Source organism: Echinops telfairi, unplaced genomic scaffold, assembly GCF_000313985.2.
Source record: "Echinops telfairi isolate 266 unplaced genomic scaffold, ASM31398v2 ScPeMD7_23;HRSCAF=83, whole genome shotgun sequence".
In the NCBI taxonomy this organism is placed as follows: domain Eukaryota; kingdom Metazoa; phylum Chordata; class Mammalia; order Afrosoricida; family Tenrecidae; genus Echinops; species Echinops telfairi.
Window position 1 is genome coordinate 28,605,585 of NW_022103920.1, and position 14,185 is coordinate 28,619,769.

The following is a 14,185-nucleotide window of genomic DNA, read 5'->3' on the forward strand; positions in this document are numbered from 1 at the left end:
GTACATACACAAACACACACACACACACACACACACACACACACACACACACACACACACACACACACACACACGGCTGGGGGTTGATGGGGTTACTCGCTGGACTGCAAGGTCAGCGTCCGCACCCACCAGGGGCTCCAAAGGGAGAAAGACTCTCACCTGTAGGGAAGTTCTCCCCTGTCTTACAGGGTCTCTGAGAGTTGGAATCGATTCAGTGACTGTGACTCTGTGCGTAGGTGTGTATATACATTAAGTGTTCATATAGGTATGCGTGTATATATATGCATTTTTAGAAGTGTGTAGAGACACTTCATTATCTTTCAGTTCCATATTCCACAAACTGAAGCCCGCTCATACACACACTTAAATGCAGATATATTCTAATGGTGTGAGAGCAAGAGTCTAGATGGTGTTTGCTCTTGAATGAAACACACCGTTTGACTTAAGCATCCAGAGATATGCTTTATGCCCTGAGAGTCAGGTGGTCGAGGCAGAGCTGCAGAGCTGCATGTTACCCATCTCTCAAAGCACTTACCACTGTGAAGTTCATTTCCGCTTCATGGACGTTTATGATCATCCTTGGGACACTAACTGAATTCAGATTTTTTCCAACAACTGTTATTGTGCTTCCACCGCTGGCAAAATAAAACAGGAAAATGGTGATGGTGGTGAGAGGTTCTTTCCCTACCAAGTATTTGAAGCGAGAAACTCAATGTAGTCACATGGAATGATTACAGGTTAGTGCAGCCAAAGTCAAATGAAAGTCAGTGATAAGTCTTCTTTGAAACCAACTTGTACTAACTTGAAACATTTTTTAAAAGGCATAGTTCATAGGCTAGAGAAATGGATTTTTAATTTTCTTAATCACAAAACACACAAAAGAAATATGCATTTTTCCCTCTCGGAAAGGAATACAAAAATGAAATAGACTATTATTGCTACACTTATCAAATTGAAGCAAAGGAGGCTGACTGAACTGGGTCCATTGAGATAATGATTCAAAGGGAGGCTGGCATAGGGGGAATCTGCGAGGGAAGCTGGCAGAAAAAAATACAGACAGGTGGGGAAAAGAAAATGATTCTAGCTTGGGGCACTAAATTCAGTCTAGAGTCGATGTGTATATAATAATTTAAGAAAACCTACATTGCTGCATTCAGTTGCTTTACTGGTGTCCATTTAAAGCCTAATAGAACAGGGCTGAATGCTTCTTGATGTGAACACGAACCAAGTGAAGCTGTCACTCTGAGCTGGAAAGGCAGCCTTCAAAAGAAATGGCCCAGAGTTGAAGCCAAGCACAGAGCTCCCACTCCTCATGGCCATCTAGAGTGAAACCGTCCTCATGCTCTTCATCGTCTTAAGCCTACCAGAAACTTTCACTTACCTGACAAAAGATTTGGTTGGATGGATTTCAACGACAAGGGGATTTTCCTGGTAACTGAAGCTGTAGGCCTCTCGGTTGGCTAAGTCAATCTTCAACTTAACAGGAAAGTCAGCTGAAATGCTTTGGGCTGGAGTATAGCATTCGAGAACACTATCTGACACACTGAGTGGAAAAATCAAGAAAATAGACCAATGCTGTTAGAGAGAAAGATACTTCTGAACTAAGCTTCTGAATCAAAAAGATATTACCCAGCGGCTCTTACATGGGGATTTCCTGATACACTGGCCTACAACAACTTTTTTTTAAAAAGTGTAGTCTGTGTATAACTGAATGGACCCCAACTAAGGTATGCTGTGGACTGGTCATCCCTGACTGATATCCATACCTTGGCAATTTTAAGCAATTTTTTTAGACAAACATTCTTTAGGAACTTGATTAATCAAGCTTCTCCTACTTTAAGCCATAGAAACACAAGCTCCCCTCCAAACCCTTCTCTCCTCTGCATCTTTCCACCCCCAAAATATTTGTATGCTTGTGAATCTTGATGGAGATGCTTATTTTAAGTAGCTGTCAGTTACCAGCATCTCAAAGTTCGTAGTTAGGATATTAAGGAGTGTGGATGATTAAGGTGATGGGAAGACAAAATTAAAAAGTGGAATTAATGAACAATAAAGGAGAGGTAGCGACGCCAATAAAGAGGAGTAGGTGGGTTTGGGAAAGAGGACATTTTGCCACCAAGAGAGAAAATATAAACATCTTAATTTTTCTCCCCAGGAAAGGCAAAATATTTGTTTGATGTGTTAGGTACAGATATTCATCCAACTTGACTGATGAAATACAAAACATATTTATAGTACCTTTTTAAAGTACATGTTTTTCCACCAATTGAAATGTGTCTAGAATTTCCACTGTTAAGGTACTTTCCAGTTAAAGTAACCAAAGTGCCACCAGCCTTCGGACCGTAACTTGGAGAAATACTTGTGATTTCAGGATCCTGAGTGGGAGATACAAAAATAAAATCAAGCAGCTTGTTAATCTATGATAGTTAAGTAAACTGCATAATAATAGTCACCTATCCTGGTGCAGGAGACAAGTAATGCTGAGACTCACCACATAGGAAAATGTCCTATACTGCGGCGCTGTCCCTCGGACATTTGAAATAATGATGGATAGATTGGAATGCTCACTCATTGCAGGACCGACGGTGCATTTCAACCTGCGGAAAGCAAGGTGTAATACATTACAGATTTGAAGGCATTTATTTTCTCTCTTGACTATTTGAATGGCCTCTAAGTTTGACCTAACTACTCTAAGCAGTAGGTATGGTTTTCTGGCAATTAATAACGTACAGATTTTATTTCTGCACTATTATGCCAAGCTTAATACTGACTGTATTGTAAATATATGTACAAATAAAGCACGAAATATTAAAACTCATTAAGGTTAACCTCACGGATTAAAAAGACACAATAAGGTAAATCTAAGTCAATAAAACTGCAGGGGCAATGTTTGTCATAAAACCCAAACCAACTCCATGGCTAGGGAGCCGATTCCACCTCACAGCAACCGTCTAAAGCAGAGTGCACTGCCCCCGTGTGTTTCCGAGATTGTAAATCTTCATAGGAATAGAAACCCTTGCTTTTCAAAACCTATCTGTAGGCAACTGGACATCCCCTTACGGAAGGGTCGCAGGGAGGAGACGAGCCAGTCAGGGTGCAGTGTAGCAACGATGAAACATACATCTTTCCTCTGGTTCCTAAATGCTTCCTCCCCACCCACTATCATGATCCCAATTCTAATTTATAAATCTGGCTAGACCAGAGGATGTACATTGGTACAGATAGGAACTGGAAACACAGGGAATCCAGGACGGATGATCCCTTCAGGACCAGTGGTGAGAGTGGCGATACTGGGAGGGTGCAGGGAGGGTGGGGTGGAAAGGGGGAACTGATTACAAGGATCTACAGATAACCTCCTCCCTGGGGACGGACAATAGAAAAGTGGGTGAAGGGAGACGTTGGACAGTGTAAGATATGACAAAATAATAATTTATAAATTATCAAGGGTTCATGAGGGAGGGAGGAGCGGGGAGGGAGGGGGAAAATGAGGAGCTGATGCCAGCGGCTTAAGTGGAGAGCAAATGTTTTGAGAATGATGAGGGCAACGAATTTACAAATAAATGTGCTTTACACAATTGATGTGTGTATGGGTTGTGATAAGAGTTGTATGAGCCCCAATAAACTGATTTAAAAAAAAAGAAAGCCTTGTCTTCTCCTGAGAATTGGCAGGTGGTTTCAAACTGGTGACTTTGAGGTTCTCAGCTCAACACATAACTACTACGCCACCAGGGCTTCTTATCATTCAGCAGACTTAAGACAATGAGGTGGCATTTCAACAACCAGTGAAGCAATAATGGGATTATCAACAATGATCTGCATCTCTTCATTAAAGTTTGACAACAGGTACCTTTCTGTGGTTACAGTTGTCACCTGTTTGACTCCATTACTTAAAAAAATAAAAAAAGAATGAACTTTGAATAGGATTACTTTTGAATTAGTACTCTTCACACAGAAGGAGTCCCGGTGGGACTGTTAACAGCTCAAAACCATCAGCTGTTCCAACACGGAGGCTATCCACTATTGTGGAGATTCACGGCCTTGGGGACCCTCCAGAGGGTAGCGATGAGTGGATGACGGTGCGTGGGTTTAATCTTAGTGTCGTCATAAAACTGCATGTGTGCATGCTGTTTCCTCAACGTGTGTTTGAGAATAAATCATACATCACTAGTATAGGCCCCAATTCATAATGCAATGATTAAGAATTTTAGAGACCTTGCCAGGGAGATTTCCAGAGTTACTTACTTTGGGTCATTAAGCTAAACAAATGTGAAATGAACTGAAATTTAGTCTGAGCAAAATGAGGAGGTTTAGAAAGCCTAGAATCAATTCTACTGCCTATAAGAAGACCACTTGCTACACTACGTACCATGAGGACCTGTCTATAAAACATTAAGCAGATGGTAGTTACTGATAATTTCTGAACCCTCTGTTCACTCTGAGATTGAGGAATTATTGCGAAGGTCCATGCAGAATATAGTCACCAAAGCACAGGTCGTGGGTCAGGAGAGCTGAGTGCGAAGCCCTGCGCAGGCCCTTCCCTTCGGGTTACCTCTACTATCCACTCTCCGTCTCAGAAGGCCAGCCCCTCCACCGTGTAGTATTTGGAATAGTGCTGTCCCCTCCAAGGACTTGGAGATGCTAAATGAGATGCACCCTATACATGTTGGTGCCAATAAATATGAGCTGAACATAAATCTAAACTCATCTAAAAAAGCAAGTCTCGAATATATGATTCAGTTGTTTCACTACACTTTCAAGATTTAGACCATCAGTTCCCAAACGCACTTGGCCTACTGCTCCATTTTCATTAACAATAAATATATTCCTCAGCGCCTCTTTGGCAAGAAAAACTTTGGACAATAGCCCATATGCCAGGATAAAGTGTAGGTTTCTGCTTTTGCTACCCCCACCCCCTTGGGTTATTCCAGTACTCACCTGAGAGGACAGTATCACTTGTTTTGGGAAAAACTGGTTTAGAAGGTGAGTTTGGATGAGGGGGACCATATTGAGTGGCTACTGATTCTTACAGACAATGCCTGTGGAGTCTCTCCATTGTGAGGCCCCACTGAAGTCACTCTTTCAAGTCAACCCAGACTACTTTTGAATAGCTGTTACATTGTCGGTTATTAAGAAATTTCTCAGATGCTGGATTTTTTTATCTATCTATTCCCCCCACCCCCCATAGAGGCAATCCATCCCTTCTTTGCTGAATCCTTATGAGCAGAGAAGGGTTAAAACCTAAACAAACTCCAGAAGAGATTTGGTAGATTGATCAAGAGTTGGTCTTAAGGAGTGAGTTTTACAATAACCCTAAAAAAAATAATAATAATACCCCCCCCACCCCCGTGTCCTGAAGTTCACGCACAGAGAAGTGTTCTACGATTCTTACATATTTGGTGTGCTCTCGCTCAAGGTCAAGGGGCAACTCTCATTTCCAATGAGAACTCTGGTTCTCTTGAAATCAGACTTATTATTCCTTCTGAACCCAAAGTCCCAGCCACACACTGTCAGAGTGGTCCCTCCTTCAAGGGGTGCGCTGGCTGGGAAAACCTGCAAGAGCAACACAGAACTATTACGAAAAAAGAAAAAAATGAGACAACACAGGTAACAGACAATCCACTACATCATGATCTTTCATACAAACAAATAAAAAATAATAATCTCAAGTATCTAAGGGTATATATTAAACAGACTAGTTCAAGTTCTTCCAACTTCTCATTATTTCATAGAATGGAATTTCCATGAAAGGAAAGGAGTAACCATTTTCAGAGACCCTAGAAGGAATATGTGAAGCACTCATGAAACAAGTTGTTTACAAGGGACGTGGAGACGGGACAAAGAGAAGATTCCCCTCGGGAGGGAAGAAAGGTCTTCCTGGGTCTCTCAGAAGAGAATGGCATCTCCCAGAGATTCTGGGGGGACCAGGGTCCAGATTTTTACATGTTTACAATGCAAACTGGTTATAACTTCCACGGACCTCCAGACCAAATGCCCATCAAAACTCCTTCATGAGCTCTAAGGGCCAAGGGCCTGCCCAGCTCTGCTGTGCACCAGCTGGCTGTGCCCACTGTCTTATCGCTGTGGCTCACCCCGCCTATCGGAGAAAGTCACAGCGGAAAATTCCTCTTTCTGTTTCCCGTGTTTGCAGTTGCACTCAGCGGCTATGATCATGAACGAGCTCCCGCACGTAGCTGCTCCTCATTCTTTCATTCACGCTCGCATGCATTCTTTGTGAAGCACTTCCTGGGCCGTGCAAACTAACATCCTCAGCGGATACCTGAAAGGCTGGTGGCTTGGATTCACCCAGAGATGCTGTGAAAGAAAGTCTAGAACCGTCTTCCCTAACTTCAGTCACTACAACCACAATGAAGCGCAGATGGGGTCCCTCTGCACGGGAACCCACTCCTCAGCAACTGGTGGTACGTGCCAGGCCCCCACCAATAAATGAGGAGCTCATGTTTACCACTAAATTCATGTGCATTATTCACTCCAGAGTTTTCGCCCCCCCCTTCTTTCTCTTATTTGATACCTAACCACGCACTGTCATCGAGTCGATGCTGACGCACAGTGGCTGACACTAGTTGGTTGGAATTGATGCATTTGAATCCGGTTTGGCAGAGAATATTGAAAGTACCATGGATCGTCAGAACAAACAAATCTGTCTCGGGAGAAGAACAGCTAGAATCTTCCTTAAAAAGGAAGATGGCGAGACTTCGTCCACGTAGGTTAGACATGTTATCAGGGGAGACTAGTCCCTGGAAAAGGACATCATGCTTGGCAATGCAAAGGGGTGTGTCAAAGAGGAAGACCGTCAACGAAGTGGATTGACAACAGCGGCTATGGGCTCACACACAGAGCTATTAGGAAGATGGTGCAGGTCGGGGCATTGTTTCTAGCTTTTGTTGCTGTGAGTCAGAATGAACAGAAGGCACTTAATAGCAACAGCAGTGGGTTCATAGATCCCTGAGTGGGGTAACCTGAGGCATGGCAGTTTGAACCCACCAGCACTGTGGAAGAAAGGCTATCTTAGAGGATTGCCACAAAAACTTCAGGGAGCAGCTGCTGGGACTCAGAGCAGACGCTACCTTTTGATCTTGTTAGTTTGGCTGCTGAGTTGAAAGACTTGCTCTTTAAGAAAATTTTAAGTACTTAATACACACAGCAAACGATTTCTATCAGAAACAGATAACAATGGGACGGGGGAGAACCCCAGGAGGAATTGCAGCAAGAATTCTAATGGTCTCCCGTGGCATTATTTTACATCTCATTTCTAGGATTTATTTTACCCCATGTCCGAAGTTAAATAAATAACAGGTTCATTTTGTTATTGCAGGCTCACTTTTGGTGCGATAAAAGTAAAATTGGCCATTAACTAGTTAGACTTTGAGAACTCTGAGATAAGACAGCATTAGGCTATTATGAACTTCATAGACAACTGGTTCCAGGCGAACACGATTAGGAACAAAACACATTTCCAAGTTAAAAATAAGCTTCTCCTCAGTAACTTCAGGACAATTGAGAAAGGAAATGTTTTTTTTTTTGAGGGGGGGACAAATTGTAAATTGTGCTGTAAAGTACAATGGTGGGAAAATACAGCACCACTGGAGACTCAACTCAAAACCAGTAAAGGTGTTTGCTATTGCCTAGCGAGTGAGAGTCTTAAAGTATCTGAAAGGGCTTTTAGCAAAAAGCCAATTTGCAAACATTCCCATCCCTCCCAAGTAAATAATCACAAACCCACAAATTTCCACTTTACCCTTGTTACTGAACCCCCTTAAAGTCTTAGCTTAATGCTTTTATGACAGCCATTTTACCCATAAAATCCATTACACAGTCATGCCTTTCATAAAAATGTACCTCGTCCATATCTAACAACATGAAGACTGCTGGGAGAAGGGGGCATAATCTGTTTATTATTATGTTAGAAATCCAGGAGGAGAGAACAAGATATCCAAGCCTCCCAGGCCTCTGTTCAGCCCGAGGCAGTCACACACCCAGCTGCTGTCCCTTCTAACTAGGAGGCTTCCGCACTGAAAACAGCTGCCCACGGAAGAGGCTGGCCTGGACCCGCTGCCTGCATCCTGCTCTCGCCACAGAAGGAGCCACGTCTGCCCCTCTGCCCACACCACGACTTTCTATTCAATGCAAAGGGGCTGGAGGATGCTTCGGGAGAAGACACTGAGAACTGTTCGCCGGGTGCCCTGGCATTCGAAAAGATATCATATCATAAAACCTCTGTAAGAGATTCACCCTTTGGTAGCCTCTCTCCTCTGGCATGGGAGACAGTAATAAACAGGAGCACTGAATCTCTCAACGTACCCCCTCCCCCGCCCCCCAAGTTTATGGGGAATTGTCATGCGGACAGTGGAAGAAGAAGGAAGTAGCTTGGGCCCTGCACCCCCTTGGAGAGATTGAACAAATCCAACAGTAAACAATGAGTGATTATGGAGGGCTGAGGAGCTTGGTGGGCAGTAAATGTTTGTCCAGCACAAAGGCCGTGGAGGCTGGGTCACCCACCTGTCTGGACGGGGGAGAACCCGCACCAAGAATAGTGATGGTACTTTCACAGGTGACAGATCACATCGCCGATGAACAGCTGCAACCATATTTGGAAGGATGGTGGTTTCAAAACCCATCAACATAATACACAGGCAACCAGGTGAGCATTACAGTGCACAATGGAGACTCCTCTTCAGTAAGGAACAGTCACAGATACTGGTGACTGGGGCCTGCACGCTCCCAAGAGATCAGTCTTCTGATCAAGCAGTTGTTGTTTATGTCGTACGTCACTGGGGTGGGGTTGAATTCCACAGGGTCAGCAGCTCCAAACCACCAGCTGCTCTGTGGGAGAGAGACGGGGCTTTCTACTCCACAAAGAGTTGGTCTCAGAGGCTCACAGGGGCAGTGCTACCCTGTCCTATAAGGTTGCTGTGAGTCCTCATTGACTCTATGGCAGTGAGTTTTTTTTTTGAGGGTGGTGGTGGGGGTTGGGGGTTGAACTCAATCCTGTCCCCAAAAGTTCAGAATACGTTGGAGAGTGGTCTTCCTTTACCAAAATATTTCTCACCATTCTTTAAGGATGAGATATGATCACAAGTTTGACACAAACAAATAAAAATGACCTTGCAATCTTGAAATCAGTCCTAGGGGGAACTGCGAAGAACTTTAGGGAGTGAACATTATGTACCTTGTAAAACAAGGTTAACTTTCAACTTCCTTTTATTGGAAAGTGAAACGCTATACATTAACTGGGTTTTGTGTCCACTGAGTTTGAGACAGATAAAGAAAAGAGAAGACTAATCTATTTTATTATTATTATTTTTTTTTTTGCAGCGAGAATTTGGAATGTCACGGTCCAGTGCAGCATGAAATCTTCCTAACAACTATGAACCGAAAGGGATTTATGGACTTGGGGCTCCACTTTCCTTCCAACGGCATAGGTCGAGCCTCGCAGGCTTGTGGAGAGTACAACAGAACCCACGGAGGGCTGGTGCTGTGGACAGGGAGAGGGGAGGGAGAGTTGAGCAAATGATGAGATTGCCCCTGCTCAGGAAAACCCTAAAATGGTTACTCTGATTTTAGCCGTTTTAATATTGCTTATGGAAAGGGAAGCGCATCCATGAAAATTAAATGTTTCATTGGGCCAGACTTCAAATTGCTTCCTTTTTTAAAACCCCAACCTGGCTATTTTTGAAATTGTGATTAGATTGCACACACACACACACACACACACACAATCCCCCTATCTCTTTCATGGGATAGCTGAGTTCAGATTTCTAGGGTCTCAAGTTGCCAAGGCTGTGTGTTTATAAAAGTATAAAATGGCCTGTGTTTTAATACTGCATAAATACAACAATACATGGTCAAATTTTAAAAGTGCATAAATACCACAGTGTAGAAGTTTGTTTGGTTTTTAAAAATTCTCTCTGAGCTTATGCTCCGGACGGTCCGGCTAAGTCTTAGCTGTGTTACACCAGCAGAATAGGATTTCGTGAAAATGCACTCACCCCGCACGAATCTTGCCTTAAACCGTAACTAAATGGAACCAGCCATGCGCGGGGGGGTGGTTTTTGCTCTCACTCATACACTCTGTTTACATGGGCTTGAACCAGGCGATGGAGACCTTCAACTTGAATCTTCCACACGAGCCATTTGCTAATGTCCAACGGTTCAGCTTGCAGGCAGACAAAATACATCCTGAGCCCTCACCGGGGAAGCAGTTTTAAGCACAATGCGTTTGAATGAAGACATAAGACATTATCATAGCAATTTTCTTTCTTTTTTTTTTTTTCATAGCAATTTTTATGGTGTCAGATACATGTGGACACAAACTAGGGAGCAGAGGGCTTGTGACCGGGCCTCGGCATTACAGCTCAAGACCACAGCTGGCCCCTAAGTTCTCGGACGGCAGGAAGCACACTGTCCTGGATGCGCATGGGACCCTTGTAAGGACAGGCCCACAGACACTCCTGAGTGCCGGCCTCCCACTTACCTCCGTGTCTCCCTGGGAAGTAACTGCTCATCTCATCAGATGAGACAGGGCCACCATCTAGCTCTGCCTCCTGGCAGGAAGAAACCCCTGTCTGGCCTGCCCGAGCCTGTCTGGGCTCACTGGTGTGCAGGGTTCAGCTTAGGGTTTCTGGTGAAGTCATTGTGTGGAGAAACCTCTGGGTAGATAAGGAAGGTGGCTGAGGAATCAGAGGGCGGGAGAGTCAGGAGGGAGAGGTCTCCTGTGTGAGGAATGAGAGGCACTGCTGCCCAGCCGGCCCATTCTTGTCTTCACGAGGCACTGAAGGGTGAGCCTCGGCCAAAGTAGAGTCCCATTAGTGTGATGGGAACACTTCGGGTGTAGAATGAGGGGTTTTGTGCCAAATGACAGCCCCAGGCAGAACCAAGAGGGAGACGGGGTGTTGGCTGATGAGTGAACTGCGTTTGGGCTTCTTTTCAAGAGTGAGACGGGTGTTTACTGACATGCCCACAAACCGGTTCGCGGAGCTTCTCACCTCATAAATCGTCGGCAGGCAGATCTCTTGAGTCCATGTCCCGTTGGGGCAGTCCTCGGCTCGGGCACACTTATCGTGGCACCAGCCACACTGCACAAAGGGCGGGGCAGAGAGACACTGGCTGCAGGACTGGAAGTGCTCGCAGCCCAAGCCGTCCAGCGGGATCTTGGTTATCTGCGGAGAAGAGTGAGAGCAGGAGCTCCAGGGGATTGTGTGTTCGAGTCAACACCGCGTAGACAAAAGAGATGCGTGAAGAAACTTTTGTAGACTCTGCTGTTGATAGCACGTGGGAGGGATATTATCAGGAGGAGATGATTTACAAAAAACCCAAACCTGAAAAAAGAAAATTCCTGCCTTTCTTTGTTGACACACGTGATCCAAGGTAACTTCACTGCTTGGCAAATACAGTCACAGTTGTGGCAATATCAGAGGTTCTAATCATATCCACTTAAGTTTAGTAATGACCGTCTGTCCTGCCTCAGAGGCATTTAAAATAACAAGAGAGTATACTTTCAGCTGCTGGAAGACACACTGGAACCCCTAGAAAATTCCAAGGAAGTTTAGGTATCATTCTGGCATCAACATGCACTTCCTTCTCTCTGAGAAAAGGGATTAACAGCTGGGATCAGATTCTAACGTGCAGTTTCTGAATCTGTTCGGCCATGAGGTCTGTGTGTTTTTCTCATTGAGAAATACAGGCCCAAAGGAGACATGCCTGCTATGAAGAAAATCTCCCCTAGGTCCAAGGTGGTCCCTAGTCCTTGAATAAAAATGCAATGTGACTTCAAGGTATCTCTGGAATACTGAAGACGCTAACTGAGGACGTTGGGCCTGAGATAAAGAGAGAAAATGCCATTGGTTGTAAGCCTCAGGGCACTCCCTGTGGGGACAGGCTTACCTTCTTCCCGGTGACCACCAGGGTGTAGCCATTTTGGTTTACTGGGTGCTCCACAATGACCTCCGGAGACACAGCATGGGAGTCCAGGCGGAAGTCCACGTGAGGAGTCCACGATCCTGATCGAGAAACCACAACCTGGAACAGACAGAAAGAAAGCACTCTTTGTTCCCACCAGCTCGATTCAAGTCAAAGTGGAAAATACGGACGATAATGGTGATACCAGATGACGAGAGAGCGTAGGTGTCTGAACTCAAGATCCAACGGTTGGTCTCCTTGTCAGTCACTAGCGTTTTCAATCTCTTGCCTGGACACATTTATTGGAATCCCCCCAAGACGGATGCTGGTCTTTCAGTGGTTTCTAGGGAAGGAGGATCCTTCCACTCATCAGCCAATTCCGGCAGACAAACCTTCATCATTGTACTGGGATCTGGAGCAACCAAAATTCTTAGCAGGACTGAAGACCGCTAATACTTACAAGGATTCTGGGTGATGGTTAATTGATTTCCCTGACATTTCCCATTGGACCACTTTTCTTTGACGTAGTGGACTTGGCTGCTTTTCCACCTTACTTATAGATCTTCTGAGATCAGGATAAGCCCATCTCCTCTACAGGATGTCCTGGATGTTTTATAAGCCAGTGTCCCATGATATGTATTAACTTATATTACACGTAATATAAGGTCTGCTTCCAGTCTGATGGTTTTAACAAAGCCGTCTAGGCCGTTTCTGTCCCGTATCATCCTTGCTTTCAGGGATTTCCGATTTGGATGCTTCCCTGTCACACAATTGCTGTTTGTCCTATTCCTGGCACCCCAAAAACAGGAGATGCACCACTTTCATTGTCTAGAGATTGTGACCAAGGACCATCCAGAACCATCACGGAGTGGATTCCAACTCACGGGGACCCTATATGGGCCCTGGTACCCAGGGCTCCACAGGGTCTTCAATGGGTGTGATCCGTTGGAAGTGGATCGCCCAGCTTTTCTGTCTTTCGGGTGTTAGGTGAGCCCTTAACCATTTGCACCATCTAGGGACTCCTCTGATCAAGGACCACCAAAAACAAACACCAAAAACAAACTGACTGTCAGCAAGTCCATGTCAACTCAGAGAGACTCTATGGGACAGCGCAGCACTGCCTGTGTGCTTCCTAGACTGTCACTCTTCATGCGAGTGGAAAGTCCTGTCTCTGTTCCACAGAGCGCCGTGGAACCTTGGGGACCAGCACGTAACTACTGATGAGGGTAAATTCCAGATGACCAGGCGCCAATAATACAGCCAGGCTGGTGAGGCTAGTGCAGGTCGGGTGGCATTTCGTTCTGCTGGGCACGGGGCTGCCGTGAGTCCTAACGGACCCCACAGCACCTCACCACAGCGGGGCGTTCAATACACACGGCCCGCAGGCTGCGGCCACACAGGGGGCACAGGCTGAGCCAGGCTCCGGGCCAGAAATGGACTTTGTGGTATTGCCCCGCATTCTGAATAGCTTTTCACCTCGAAGACTGCGTTGACTTGCCATGGGAGGGAAGCCAAAGGACAAGCGTGGGCCTCCGTGAGAATAAAGTGACTAACCCTTCCTTCTACCTCAGTGTTCTCACCTGCAAAATGGGAATGGAAATTCAGCACAGTCGTAATTCACCTTGAAGAACTCCACGCAAGCTGACCCCAACATATAACTGCTCTCAGCAGCACATTCTTCTTCAGCACAACAATGGATGCGAGGGGTCTGAAATGATTTGGGAAGTTTCCCAAAAGACCTACTTTGCTACCAGGCTGTCGACTGGGAAACTAACTGAGCTCACACAGTCAGAGAGGTGGCGCACCAGGTTTTTTCCTCTCTAACATTTGTTCCACCCCAAACACGCAGTCCTTTCAAAACATCTCCATTAAACTGGCTGGCGGAATTGCACAGAAGTTAAATGACAGGTCAAAGGTCAGTTGGTTGGGGTGGGAAAGGATGGAAACGATTGTTATTCTTAAATTAAGGGCCAAGTAAGGCTCTGTGACCTTGTCTGGCACAATGAAGAGAAGTTCAATGACCCGGTCTCTCTGCCTCTAAAAGGAGTCCTGTGAAAGGCAGGGGAGAAAGGGGGAACTGATCACAAGGCTCTACCTATAACCCCCTTGTATTAGTCTGGGTACTTTGGAGAAACAAATCCACGGCGACTCACGTATAAGAGAGAGTTTTATGTAAAGAAAAGGTGCATCATGAAAACATCCCAACCCAATGCTGCCCAAGCCCACAAGTCCAACATTAACCCATTAACCCAACACCAGTCCACAAAGT

General features: G+C 45.2%; 1 protein-coding gene across 1 annotated transcript in view; it reads right to left on the minus strand.

Annotated features, from left to right (window-relative positions):
* MET (MET proto-oncogene, receptor tyrosine kinase) overlaps positions 1–14,185 on the minus strand; it is a 146,435-nt gene that overhangs the window by 45,458 nt on the left and 86,792 nt on the right. Inside the window, exons 4-10 of the mRNA XM_004707767.2 lie at positions 11,902–12,036; positions 11,004–11,177; positions 5,390–5,550; positions 2,492–2,597; positions 2,239–2,375; positions 1,382–1,543; positions 536–635 (exon numbers count right to left, since the gene is read on the minus strand). Of these exons, the coding sequence (XP_004707824.1) occupies positions 536–635; positions 1,382–1,543; positions 2,239–2,375; positions 2,492–2,597; positions 5,390–5,550; positions 11,004–11,177; positions 11,902–12,036 (975 nt within the window). The remainder of the gene's footprint in view (positions 1–535; positions 636–1,381; positions 1,544–2,238; positions 2,376–2,491; positions 2,598–5,389; positions 5,551–11,003; positions 11,178–11,901; positions 12,037–14,185) is intronic.